This window comes from Pteropus medius, unplaced genomic scaffold, assembly GCF_902729225.1.
Source record: "Pteropus medius unplaced genomic scaffold, Ma_sr-lr_union100, whole genome shotgun sequence".
In the NCBI taxonomy this organism is placed as follows: Eukaryota; Metazoa; Chordata; class Mammalia; order Chiroptera; family Pteropodidae; genus Pteropus; species Pteropus medius.
The window spans coordinates 8,476,639-8,491,489 of record NW_024345601.1 but is presented as its reverse complement, the minus strand read 5'-3'; the positions used below and the strand labels follow the sequence as shown (position 1 = coordinate 8,491,489).

General features: G+C 41.8%; 1 protein-coding gene across 2 annotated transcripts in view; it reads left to right on the top strand.

Moving 5' to 3' along the window:
• Nucleotides 1-14,851, top strand: part of ISM1 (isthmin 1) — a 66,054-nt gene that overhangs the window by 31,488 nt on the left and 19,715 nt on the right. For both annotated transcript variants that reach the window (XM_039874473.1, XM_039874474.1), the window contains exon 2: nucleotides 11,357-11,596. In XM_039874473.1, the coding sequence (XP_039730407.1) occupies nucleotides 11,357-11,596 (240 nt within the window). The remainder of the gene's footprint in view (nucleotides 1-11,356; nucleotides 11,597-14,851) is intronic.

Here is a 14,851-nt window from a genome sequence, read left to right as displayed (position 1 = left end):
CTGGGGGTATAAGATCTCCCAGGCTTTATTGGCCCTGACTACTGTGACATCTTTGGTGGTTTCCAGCCTCTTTGCCCAGACATCTGTGAACTGTTCCTTTATTAAACTCTCCTTAGTCACTCACTACCTCAGTACTATCTATTTCCTGCCCAGATTCAGACTGATCCACCCTACTACTGTGATGTTTATACCTGGGAGCAGTAAACACGTAGACTCATTCTCTGTTGCATGGCCCCATTTGTGACCACCCTCTGACAGAAAGCCTCTGAGAAGCTCACTCTTTTCTTTTCTTGACTCTCAGCTAACTGAGTGAGCCCTAGTGGGAGAATTATCTTTGTTGAGAACCAAACTGGGGGGGATGCTTTGTTTCTCTAGGGTCAGAGTAGGAAATTTTGTAGGGGCAGAGAGGTAATAAAATAGTTGAAAGTAGGGTGGGTACCCTCTGACACCTGACATTTGGCCTTCTGCCCTCCTGTTGGGACCCCTCATAAGAGGAGACACCCAAGAGGAGACACCCAAGAGAAGTCTTGCTCACAAACCATGCTTCTCAATACTTGTCTCAGCATATTAGTGCATTGGCCCAGTTTTGGATCGGAGTCTTTTAAAGAAAGTGAAAGAACATAATATGGTGACATTAAAGATTCAATACATGGTGAGGTGTGAAATCATAATTAGTAGTCTAGATGATTTTTTGTCCTTACATTGAAAATTTCCACTGCTAAAGAATTTCCCACTTTCTACCTTGTATTTTATAGATGTGTAAGCATTTCCTAACTTCCCTGCTGGAGTCTAAAAGTTTGTTACACAGCAAAAGTAACTGCTATTGAAAGGCATGTTAAAAACATGAGTGTCATACAAATATAAAATGAATATATATCAAAGATTTATTTAACTGATTAAGGAGTGAACTAGGAAGATGCTAATAACAGTTTAAAGCATTTAAAGGAACAGATATTTATAAAATTAGTTGGGAAAATGACGAGAAAGTAAATTTGTAAGTTAGAAACAAAACTGGTTAATGTCCTATAGGGCAATAAGACAGTAAATTTTGAGTTACCGTTTCTTTTTTTTCTAGTTTTATTGAGATATAATTGACATATAACATCAATAAGTTTAAGCTGTACAAGATAATGATTCCTGCATATATTGGGAAATGATTACCACAATAAGTTTAGTTAATATTCATCACCCTACATAGTTACATTTTTTTTCTTTTTAATAAGAATCTTTAATGATTTATTATTTCTACTGGACAAAAAACATTTGTATTTCTACAGGATGAAAATCTACAAGTGTTCATGTAACTTTTAGTCTGGGCCCTAATCAATAGTAAATAATAGGTGAAACAAAGGTACAGTCTCCTAGAGAATTAAATAATCAGGGACAGGCCTGTCATACTGTGTCCCAGTATGAACTGGTAAACTTACAGTCATCCTTTTGCTTTATTTTCAAGTTTTGGAGAATCTGTCTTAACAAGCTATGTGCTATTGAACAGTCTGGGCCCAGCAGAGCACCTGAAACAAAGCAGACATCCAGTCAGTGTTTGTTGAGTGAATTCATGGATAGAGCAAACACCCCAACCATTTATACAAAAAAAAAAAAAAAGTTAGCCAAGCTAAATCAGGGGCCCACAGTTGCATCAGCTGCCAGCTTTCCAAGCAGGGATCAAACAGTTTCCTGGAGAGAACAGAACAGCAGTCTAAATAAGAACAATCTGTATAGGCAGGTGGGAAAGAGCACCAGTCGTGGTGGCTACAGCTTTCTCTTCACCTCAGGCCCTAGTTGGTCTATGATAGCTCTATAATTGTTTTATGGTGTCAGTAGGGGTTCCCTAATAAATGGACATTACTAGTTTCTGGCAGCCCAGAGAGCGGTACAGGTGCATCATGAAAGTGTAAGGGAGAACTGTTAAGTCTCAGCTCGGAATCTTTGAAAAACTGTCAGTGGAGCTTGTTAACAAAGCAACACATGTAAATGACGGAAGTAGTAGGCAGGAGGGTGTTTTCCAACAGATTCTACCTAACGTGGAGTTAGCAGGTGGAAGGATAGGAGAAAAGAGTGTTCTCATCACTGAAGATAGTAGTTATATTTTATGCATTTAGGACCATAATCTCTCCATCCTCAATTTGATGTTTTCAGCATTTAGGATAAGTTTTTTTATTATTGTTGTTGTTGGAAAATAATTTCTCCAGGACAAGTGTCTCTTGAGGATTCCATTCCTAGTATGTCAAAACTGGATGGATTGAGAGGTTTTCTGCAGTTTCCATCCTTCCTCACCATGCCCACTTTACAGAAGAAATAACTGAAGTCCTGTATCAGTTACTTTTGCTGTGTAACAAACTATTGTGAATTTGTTAGCTTAAAACCACAAATGTTTATTATTCCTCATGATTCCATGGGTCAGCTAGGTGGATTTTCTAGTATGGTTTGGCTCAGCTGGAGCCGGATGGTCTAAGATGGTCTAGGATGGTCTCCTTTTGAGTGACTGGTCATTGGCTGGCTGGTTGGCCTGGGATAGATTGTCTTTGTTCCACATGTCTCTCATCACCCAGTAGGCTAGCCAAGGCCTCTTCACACAGTAGTCTCAGGATTCCAAAGAGCAACAAAAATAGGCTAGCCTCGATGTACAAGCACTTGTCTCTACTTACTGTTGTCTATTGGCCAAAGTAAGTCACGTGGCCAAGCGCAAAGACAGTGTGGGAAACAACTACCCAAAGTGTGGATATTTAGAGACAGAGAATTTATGGACATTTTTGCAAACCAATCTACCACAGGTGCAAAGGTGCAATCACTTGCCTAAACTTACAAAAGTAGGTAGGGGTGATGTTGAGATGTAGACTCAGGCCTCATACCTCCTGTCCCAGAACCCTTCCACAATACCATTAGCCTTTTTCCAGGATTCCAAGGTTAAGGTTTAGTTCCCTTTAAAACCCATTTTAGAGGTACTTGGAGCAGAGAAATTTGTGGTAGGTTTCAATGAGGGGTTGGAGGTCTTGACTTTGGGTGTTGAGAGAAATCCATCTTCTTAATTAAAATGATAAGCTGAGCAAGGTTTCCCAGGGCCACGCCACCCCCAGCCATCCTCTAACTCTGCCATCTCATGCTCTTTGGTGTGCCTTCCAGATTCTGCCTTTCAATAGCAGAACACAAGACTTGAGCAAGGCCTTGAGTGTCCACCCCCATTCTGTGTGGGGAGACATAGAATTACTGCAGGAGTTGTTCACTTCCTGGGTCTCCTTGTCCTGTTCAATATACTCCCCCTCTGGTCAAAGGAGGACTTAGCTGGACCATTTAGGCATGCTAATAATTTGGTGTCTCTCCAAACTGGTTCCAAGAAAATGGGACTTGGATAGTTACCACTTTGTTTTCTTTGCTAGAAATGGTGAAAGCACAACTTGAAAAATCCTCAATAATCCATACTCCTTAAATATTTGCTCAAAGTTTGGCTTAGATGGAGGCTGAGCTCTACATGCTAAGCTAAGGGGCAAGGACCAAAGTTCCCTGGTGACTACCTTTGGCCTGTTCTTTATAGCCCTGAGCGAATTAGCTTTGCCTTCAAATTCAAATACTCCCTCATCAGACAGAGCCTCCCCTTAGCTCACTCTTGAGGAGGGTTTGTCTCATACGCCGAGATTTATCAAAATGTCCCTTCTAGGCAAGCCCATCATTCCTCCTGAGAAGGGTTCTGGGAAATACAATTTCTTCATCCTCTTACATTTGCAAAGATGTTTTAGATGATGAGTGAAGTTTTCTTTGGCCAGTTCGGCTTTCCACCCTTGTATTCTGCTCTTTACATGTTTTCTTAGACTTGAAAGAATAGCTCATATTTCTTTTCTGTTCATTCTTTAGCCTCACAGGACATAAAGGAAATGGGTCCTGGAGAGTTCCCACTCTGTTTTCTTTGCCAGCAGTGGAGAAAGCACAACTTGAAAAATCACCAGTAATCCTCACATTTTCAAGATCAAAGCAGTTTACAGAAGTGTCCGAGGCAAGCCAGTGGGATGTTGACTTCCATTTTGTTGGCTGGCCCCAAGAGCCTTCAATTAAGAAAGCAGCACAGGGCTGGGTGGCCCACACTAGTGGCCCCTTCCCCTGTGGAGCTAGCTCTGTGCCCAAATGCAAGTTGACCATTCTTCATTTCTTCTAAAGTGTCGCCTGAGATCATAAGCAGGGTCATTCCCAAGCCCTAAAATAAACATTCTTATGATACATTCTGCCACTATAATGAAAGATTCCTCAGCTATTAGTCAGGCTTTCAACAGAAGGCACTATTCCCAACCAAGACGCAACAGTCCTGCATTCTTGAAACATGATGTGCCTGTGTCGCCAGCTCCCAGAGTTGTCTTCAGGGCCCTGCACCAAAGATTAAAGCCATTTCTGACCATTTCCCCTTTGCCAGGAATTTGCATTTTTATACTTTCTACGAAATAGAGCCATTGAAATTCCCTCCATTCCTGCTGCCTGAAGGGGAGTGATTCCATCACACAGGTGTGGAGAGCGAGCAGGAGGGGGCCAACTTGGCCATCTGTATATTCAACAGTGCACGGTTCTCCCCATGGCCTCCTGACTTCTCTCCAGAATGAGCCTCAACCACCCCCTACTGCCACTCCTCCGATGATGGTCCTGAGCCCTAAGAACGAGTGCGCCCCCTGAGAAAGCAGATTTTATGGTCTGAAATTCATTTTGTTTACTCTTCTGATTTTCTCTTCCTAGGGGCGCTAGCTCCCCAATCATGTGTAAAGATAATCAGTGTGCCCTTTTATTCTTTTATCTCCCCAAACAGGGAAACATTTGCTCTTCCCTTTGGCATTCTTGAACTTATTTTTAGACATGTGGAAGTGTTCCAGACAAAAATCGATGCCCGGCACAGATAAAACCCTGTGTGTTTATCGTGGGTAGAAGAAAACGAAGTGTTTTAATGTGGAAGGAGCACAGCCATATGCCTGGGTGCAGTATGGCTTCCTTTAATCTGGAAAAAGGAAACAAGCATTGTCGATAATAATATGCAGATGTCCAGCCCCAAATGAGGACATATTGCTAATTAGCTATATTGTTAGTATGTTTTAAGGAGAGAGGCTGCAGTGACGTTAATTATAATCTCTGTTGTTTGTTGTTCAAAGTCTATGAGACCAAAAGCATTGCTAATAATATCTTCTTTAATATCTTCAATAGAAGATTCCTGGATTTCTTTTTCTTTAGGATCCCACATAAAAAGCCACATGAGGGGTAATGAAGCCTATAGCCTGAGCCTAATTAAAATAAAATCTAACTAGGCCTGTGGCCATCATTATCATCAACTAGTACTTATTGGGTGCCTCCTGAGTTTGCGGAATTGGAGGGTGTGGGGTTCGAGATGGTAGATATGGCTCGTTCTTTCCCCTCCAGAAATCTGCCATCCCGTCTGCCTCCAAGAAGTCTGCCTGGTTGTGTTAATGTGGGAATACTTACCACAGCCTTTATTTAAAAGAAAGAGAAAAAAAAGAAAAAAAGAAAAACAAAGCACTAAAACTGTCCTAGCCAGTCAGTTTGTTACTAGTTTTACCTCTTCTGGAGGGTCCGGAAGTAGATAGATCAGGCCTGTTTTCCACACACCAGCCTTTGGCTGATGTTCGCAGAATAAAGCAGGTGGCTGTTTTTGCAGACTAGGACAATGATGCGTAGCACACTTTTTTCCCAGGTTGGACCCATCACCCATTTCTATACCTTGATTGCCCCCCCTCAAACTGATCACCCTAATTTTTCCTGTGGCGTAGTTCTCTGAAGATTCCCTCTGTCTCCTTCTGTCTCTGCCCAGTGACCAGCTGAAAACTCTGGCCATTGTGATCACTTTAACTTCAATGTGTTGGTGCTAATCCACCTTGGTCACAAGGACAGTCAAAATAAGCAGCTCCAGCCATGCAGTTGCTGAAGGCAGTGGTTGGGCATTTTTGGTCTTGGGCCAGTAGTGTTCTGAGGAGAAAGGACTCAAACAACAAAGCATCTGGGCTTGTCATCTTCGAAACTGTACCCAGTCTACAGATGAGAGATTTTCTCTTTCAGTTCACCTTGGCAGACCTTTCCTGGAGGCATTCAGGGCCAGCTGTTGAGAGTGAGGGAGGAGGGAAGAGATCCAAGCCCATTTAGCTTCAGCAAGCCTCCAAATGACTCAGAGAATGCCACCAGGGAAGTGGTGGCCTAGCGATAAAGTCATAACACACTGTGATAGAAAGCTTTCAGACCAATGGCTGGCGGATCAAGATGTCAGAATGTTGTACCTGGTATTTTCATTATTTAACTCAGTGATCTCTTACTGAGTGGCCTGGATCCTAACATCCAACTCCCTTCCAGTCCTGATATCCTTTGGGTCTCTGTACCAGGCTCTGTCAGGTCGCAGGGAGTCTGCACCTGCTGTATCCTTTGCCGGGACTGCTTTGCTCACTAGCCCACCTCCTCCTCTGCTCTGTTCTCGTCAATTGCTTCACTTTTACTCACCTTTTCAATCTCAGCTCAAACATTACTTCCTCAGAAAACCTTTTCTTTCTTTTTAAACCAATATTCAGGTAAGGAGTGTTGTAAGTCCTACCATGAATGGGGACAATAGTTTTTCTGTCTTTTCCCTTTGGTTAGTGTCATCATAGACTCATGGGTTTTCATAGATTTAATATATGGTGGTCAACTACAAGCTTTTTGTTTTGATGCTCCAATTGTCTAATCTGTGCGCAGTGAGGTCCTTTTAAGCTGGCTCCTGTGTTCTTTCTAGAGGACACTGTTAATCACTAAAAGCTTTCTTGTTTCTGGCACAGCAAAGTATTTCAAACCCACCTATACTTTCTTGCCCAAGCCGTGGAAGTAGCCATTTGTCCTAGGAGCTCTGGTTCCTTTTAGTAAGGGCAAACTCCTTGAAATTTAATGATAGTATTTTAGGACAAATTAAAGGAAATACTACATTGCGCAGTGAGTAATAGATTTGAGTAATGTAATGTATAGATGGTGAAATGATAAGATTTTGTAAATGTATGGAAAAGGGTGTTGATGGTAGAGTTGGAATAAGATATTAGGAAAGTTAACAGCAGAGCTGAGCATCTGTAGCCTGACTTCCATTGTGAAGTTCACCATGATAATTCATTAAATGCTCCGTTGGTACGTCATTACCTGGGGATTGTGTCCCATTGCAAAAGAACAGAGGACTCAACTTTGCCTCACTTAGCTAAACAGGGCTTCTCCCTTTTTTATGGTTAGTCACAATTAGAATTAGTCACAATAGGGAACTAATACTGGTGCTGCACCATTGTCAAAGTTAACATTAATGTTGATTATAGAGGTAAAAGAAGTTCAGAGGTCACCGTTCCAGGACTGGTGTGATGGTTCTGCAATGCAATCAGGGACCTAGGCACCTTCGTCTTTCCATTATATCACCTTTAGCATATAGCCTTCATGTCTCCCTGCTACTTCATTCCACTTCAAGCACTTGTACCCACATTTCAAGCAGGAGAAAGTGGAAGAGAGAAAGGCAAAGGCAAACTGACTGTGCTTCCTATTCAGCAGTCCCATCCAGCCCCTTCCACTTATACCTCATTGGGCAGGACTGTGTAACATGATCACCTCTAGCTGCAGTGGATGCTGCGAAATGTAGTTTTAGCCAGGTACATTTTCACCTGAAGCAAACACTGAGTAAGAAAAAGGGGAATAGATTGCAGTGTTTGCCACAATACTGTCATCTAAGGCAAAATACTAAGCTGCATGAGCATGGAGCCTATTTTATTATTTGTTATTATCATTAACATTTTATTATTATTTGATTTCTATTTTAGGTAAGAATAAGAATAAGCTGTAAAATAGCAGAGGGACAGGAACCATGCACAAAGATGGGGAGTATCAGCAGTAGCTGGATAATTTGGCCACTGTATATCACTTGCCTCAGCAGTTCAACAATGCATGTGTATAAACCATATAATAGCTTTAGTTCTTCTATTTCTCTTTTTATTGGCAGTTGCAGCTCTCAAATGAGTTGCAGAGAGAACATTGCTACTGAAGCTGTAGCACTGTAACAGATTAGAACTCAACTCAATGACATATTGTGGGTAAAGAAATATACCCCCAAACTGAGCACGCCCCCTCATGTCACTTGAACTTAGGCAGAATGAATCCTGCAGCACTTTGGAAAGAATGGTGACATTGCTTCAATTCTTGGACTTACCTAAGCTATTGTCTTCAAGGAAGGATGTTTGCTTTCCTGAATAAAACACAAACTATTTAAATCTTTACTTTGAGATCCACCCTTCCTGAGAATCTTCACTCTGCTAGAATTATTTAAGTGGGACACTCAGTGAGTGAGCTTGGTGAGACGTGAGTGATGTTCATCAAGCAAGACTTCCAGTGGGGGCCTCTGCAAGAAAGATGTGCAGTGTGTCCCAAAGAAAGAAGAAAAGGATTTTGCCTGCATTGTTAGCAAATGCTATAACCAATGCCATCTCCCATACTGGATTTAAAATCTAGATTACCAAAATAATGGCTATCCAAAAATCTTGTTATCGATTGAATAAAGATGAGTTTCATTTTATTTGAGCCATTATAAGATGGCTCTATCCTGGGCTCCCAGTTCCTGAAGAGTTTGGGGACATTCCACTGCAGGGAGCCAAGGTTTCCAGATAAATATATTTTGGTAGAGATGCAAGAGTAATTCAGATATTCAGAGGTCGTAATTAGTATTTCTCTATTACATCCCATCCTCCAAATCCTTTACAAACACTGAACTTGTGGAGGACAAAGAAGGGGGAGAATTGGAGAAAGATGGAGAAATGCCACAATTGCGTGCCTAACTGAAGCCAAAACATACTTTAGCTTCAGTCTATTCCCGGCAGAGGCACTTGAGGCCTGACTTGTCCAGATGATTGCCCTAATTCTTTACTCCTCGTTTTGTGTGTGGATTCAACCCAATCTGCGTTATCCTGACAGTCCTGCTGGGAGGGTGCAGGACTCTCCATGTAACTGCTGTTTTACACGAGGGATCACTGAGCCTCAGAGACAAGGGGTTTTCTTGGTCCGTGGCCAAGCCAGGATCTCTCTGTGGTGGTGTATCTTCTACCAGGAAAAATTCCAGAGTCAGATCAAGAAACCAATCAAATGCAGTTCTTGCTTTTCAGCCATCTAAGCAAAATGCCAAATAATACATTCAACAATACATTTCTTATCTCTTCTTCTAAAATATGTTTTAGTAGGATAAAGAGTACTTAATCACAGGGAAAAAGAAAGAGAGCTCTGTTTTTAACCCAATGAAGCGGTATGTCCCAGATGTTACAATGCAGTTAGGGCTGGATTTGCAGGGAATCCCTCAAGCAATTGGCAAACAATTCCTAGTACTTTTCTGAGACGTGTATTTCCAAATCCTATGCAAAAAGATTTCCACGAGAATCCAAATGTCCTCACTAACACTGTTGTGGAAGTTTTAGGGTTGGGCATCCAGGGAGAAATATGTTGAAGAAGATACAGCATTCTCTCTCTCTCTCTCTCTCTCTCTCTGTCTCTCTCTCAGAACTGTACTCAATCTTAGCATACTACATTTGGCCTCTGTTATATTAACCAATGCCTGAAAATGCCAGGACAACTCCCTCTTCGAGGATGTGCCAAGAGACAAAAAACATGGCAGAGGCAGTTGGAAAGGTGAACAAAGACACTGCCCCCAGCCACATCTCTGAGCCCAAAGGGAGGGCAAGCATGCACATGAGGAGCATCCAACTTCTCCCTCTGCAACTGCATGTTTCGAAAAGGAGACAACAGACATACTGTCTATGTCAGCCCTCTTCTTGGCCTCTTGGAACATTCACGAAGCTGGTTTCTGCACCAGCAAGTTTATTCCTCAGCCCCACTTCTGTTTAGAGAGATGTAGAAAAATCTACTCCCTAAGGTTAACTCTCTAAGAGTTATCTGTTTCATGTGTTTCATCCCCAGGCCATTCTTGACCTTGGGGACTCAGAGTCAGGAGTGTTTTGATACCAGATGTAACCCTTTGGCTGGGTCAGAGGCACTGTGGTGGGGGCAGGGAGTGCGTGTGGAGACAGTGTGCTGGAATATATGCTCCAAAACCCCAAAACATGCCCAAGAATAACAAGAACATTAACCACTGACCCAATCTCTGGTGAAATTCTATCTCCACATCTCCTTCCACCAGTAAACATGAAAATGCCGTCCCCGAAGGGATGAAGGAAGCCTCCGAGGCGAGGTCCGGAGAGAATGCGGGGAGAAGGGCTAGTTTGGGAAAGAAGTCTAGCAACTTCTACCCTCTTCAATCACTGGAAAAATTTTCCCCAAGTGACAACTAAATAGAGACATTTTCACGAGCTGAGAAAAACAACAGACTTGCACTTTTCAGAATAAAGACATTAAACTTTAGAATGCCTTTTTATCACTTTTTCCCTGGCTTTCCCCATCTCTTCATCTTCATTTCAGGCTGTTCGTCCCTCTTTCACTTTATGCCAGCATCACTGGCCACCTTTTCGTCCCTCAAATGAGCCAAGTTCATCACCACCTCAGGACTACCTTACTTGTTATTCCCTCTGCTGGAATGTTCTCCCCTAGATCTTTGCAGAGTGCCTTCTTCTCTAGTTCAGATCTCATGTCAGATGTCACCTTAGAGAAGTTTTCCCTAGTTACTTAGCTAATGTGTCCCTGGCTACTATCATTTTCTTCTTTCTTTTCTTCTTAAGAGTTGCCACTCTCTGATCTGCTTTTATTTATTTATCCATGTATTTATTGTTTATTCCCCTTAACTAGATATACACTCCAAGGGAATTAGGCCTCATGCCTTTCTTGTTTATAGTTGTATCTCCTGTGCCTAGCATGTGGTTGGCATTTGTTGATTGGGCAGATGGATGGGTGGATGGATGCATGGATGGATGGATGGATGGATATAATCAATGATTTGGCTCAAGTACTTTATACAGTTTAATCGGATCTTTTGTTCCATTACCCCCACCAAAGAAATGAACTCCGGACTCTAGGGTTATAACTAAAGCCGGAGTGGTTAATCAATTGAAGCTGTGAGAAGAAAACCATAATTCAATTCTAGTTTTGACTAAGCACTTATCCTTCTTCAAAACGGCACTTTTGTATTGATGTGTTCGATGTTTAGTAAATAGCCCATAACTCATTTACCCTCAGACAATTCCCAAGTAGCAGGCTGGAAGAAGATTCCTGATGATCTAGTATGTTGAAAATGGAAAAATTAAACCACAGGGAATGAAAATGAATTGGGAATACCATCCTGGCTTAATTCCAGTCATTGCAATTATCTTTACTACTCAATTTAATGAACTGTTAAAGGTGGCATTTTTGAATCATGCAACTCCTATTTATTTGTTCATTGACTTGTTTGTTTTAGAATAACCTCAATGTGGGAAGTGACTCTACATCAGAAACCAGCTTTCCTTTCTCCAAAGAAGCACCAGGGGAGCTTCTGGACCACCAGGCTGCACACCAACCCCTCCCCAGACAGCGAGTCCAGCAAGAGGCTAGGCGATCTTCATTGCAAAGAGATGGCCCCAGATCCTTTCTTCTTGATCTACCAAATTTTCCAGATCTTTCCAAAGCTGATATCAATGGGCAGAATCCAAATATCCAGGTAAGGCTGAGCAGCTGAAAGGTGGAAGAAAATGGAAGTCTGTCTTTTCATTTCCTGATTTGATTTCAAAGCAACTGCTGCCTTACCTCGATTTTCTTTTTAACCCCTCAACAAATCCTGCTTATGATCATGTTATTGCTATAAGGACAGTGTTGTATTTCGTTTATGTAATACCCTTCATAGTGAGATATACTATTATTTTACGTACCACTAAAAAAAAGAAAGCATTGCTAATTAAAGTATAACCCACTAATGATTATAAAGCCTACATGATATGAGATGACATCAGAGACATTGAAATGTAAAAAACAAAACAAAACAGAATAATATGCCCTAAAATTGATGAAATGTGATAGCTGTAGGAAAGGGCCAATCTAACACATGCATAGACTAGGCAAATCATAGTATGATTTCAAAGGTACTAGAGAAGGCATTCTTTCTCAAATGCCTCTCTAGCTTGCCTTGGACACCAGAAATTCCTTCAGGAGGTGACCTCACTTCAGTTGCTCTAAAGCGTAAATGACTCATTAAAAATTTTGATAAGAGGAAAGGAGTGAGAACAGAAGTTCCTAAGGGAGAAATGAATACCTACCACTAAGATAGCATGGGATGAAGCTGAGGGAAATAAAAGGTTATGGAAAGAGGTACCTGGGATTGAACATGATAATACTCATCTACACTGAAATAGCACAGTGTACAAAGCAGATGTTGATCCTATTTGACTCTCCCAAAATCCTCCTGAAAGAGATAAAATGCATGTCATTTTTCCAATATTATCAATAATGCAACCAGTACTCAGGAAGTTGCTATTTGGTTTGTCCAAGGCCACATGGCTAGTAAACAGTAGTTGGGGGTTCAAATCCAGACTCTCGGGCTCCCAAGAATACTCACCCACCAATCTGTGTTTCAGAAACAAACTCCTAATTTTGGATTTTGATTGGATCTCCCTCCATTTCTTCCTACAGATGGTCCCATGACAGCTGAGAGAGGCTCCTTCTTTTAAGCAACCTAGTCGCTATGCAGCTCCTGTTCTTTTGTTTGATTGCTTACTTTTAAGCTTTGTTCTCAATTCTTTTCATTTGGGGAGGGACAGCTTTTCCTTATTCTTCCTTTCCACATCAAATTACAATTAGTTTATATGGCAGAAACTTCCAAAACCTGACCCCAGAGCAAGTGATCCTTAATTAAGTTAACGGTCTCTCTCTAGAGACTGACACTCTCTGCATGGCACCATGTTAGATCAAGTTTCCTTGGCCAGAGCTGCTTCTCTTATAAAACCAGTGCCATGGTGGCTATGAATGTCACTGGGAATGCACCTCAATTAGAATACATTGACCAGCCCCTACTTCATACGAAATGCTGTGTTAGGTTTGTGAAATTTAAAAATGGAAGGCCTTTTCCCACCAGAAATGACATAGGTGTGAGAATTCCAGCTACCACAAAAGACGGGCCAGAAGGATTATGGAGACAGGGGCAGGAAAAATGCTGTGTTCCATGGTGGGTAGATTGAATAGATGGGACAGTGTAGGTCAGGGCCGTCACTGTTCATGGTACGGAGGTGAAAAATGTTTTGGAGGTGAAAAATGTTTTGGAGGTCACTCTTGGACAACCCATGTGCAAAATCACTACATGCCCCAATTAATATTTCTGATGAGTCTTGTATTGTTCTAATTGATTAATTGGAAAAACAGGTCTTTTGCTTCTCTGCCCTCTCTCCAGGAACTGGCCACATGGTTCTCTGATAAAGAACAAAGGATCCACTTGAGGGAGGTTAAAAAAAAATGCACAGACATCTCCTTAGGATTGCTCAACATCACTCCTCATTATGCCTTCATTTACAAGAAATGATTTTTTTCCTTGTTTATAGATTTTTATGGTTCCAAGACCAGAACGCCCTTACCCCAAAGATGCTGAGGCCATGCCTGAAACAACTTTACACTTGTTATGGTTCATGTTTTTTTTCCAAAGATGGGAAGTATCACCGTGGGGCTTAATGCTCAGGACTGAGTTATTAGTGTAATAGATTTAAGAGCTACGAATGTAAAGTTATGAGAATATGTTTGGATGAAGGGATATGGAAGGCTTTAGGGAGAGTTTCTTCTCATTGAAGTGTTACTAAGTGCATAAGGCTTCACCTAAGATCCAAATGTTGAGCAGAATCCTTCAGGATCCCCTCTCTCTCCCCCAGATAAATTTATCCATCAGGAAATCCCTATACTCCACCCAGACCCTACCTGGGCCCCTTAAAAATGTCAGAGAAGAACAGTGGTGCAAAGGTAGTTGAGATTCACAGAGCTGGGAAACCCAGATTTACTTTTCCTAAAAGAAAAAAAGGCAACAGCGAAGTGCTAAGTCCACGTGACAGAGCTGTGCATGAGCTCAAGAGAGCAGCCAAGGTTGGAATTCATTTTTCATCATAATAAGCTCTGTTGGTTAGCCAGATGGGGCATAAAGAATGCTTCAGAACAGTGCCACCTGACTTCTTGAGGGGCGAGGGGGCTGTTGGAGCTTATGGATGTGGAGAACTAGAGTAAGATGATAGAGCAGAGAATTAAATGGAGGGTGAGTTTTGAGAAGGCCACACATGGTTCTCTCCGGCAATGCCTCTTGGACTTTTATCAAATGCAACTTCCCTATGTGCTGCCACAAAGGTGTGGCTGCAGAGGTAGTACAAGTGGAAATTATTTGCCCTCCTCCCCTCTGATACCCCAAGCCATCTGTTCATATAGACTTGTAACAGGTGAGAATAACAATCGATGCTTTGTTTTCACTCTCTCTTATCCCTGCCCCAGCATAAGAAGAAGGATTTCACCTCCAGGTGCTGCATCTGAAAGAAATGCTTTGGAGCACAGGGTTGGAAGAAGGACAGGGCCTCTCCTGTGAAGTCTCCATACTTTTCTTGAGTTATCCTTTGAACAGCAAATATCACTATACCCCCCAAGAACATAGGTCTCCCAATAACTCTGAATATCAGAGTGATTGGCTGAATGGATTAAAAACTAATGAAACTCCTACCCAGATACCACTAAAGTCAAAAACTCCAAAAGATTGGCTGACACCATCTTTTTGCCCACTACCCAGTTGGGTCATTCCCTTTCTGTTTTGCACAATCCCTGTATCTGTTAACTTTCTGTAGGCAGTACAGAGGGGTGGGATGGCCCATGTTTTATTGACCTGATAACTTGTCAGCCCGAAAGAAAAGAAAATTGGGCTCTGTTTTTGTCTTTTTCTTTCTAGAAAACCACAAAAGGTTAA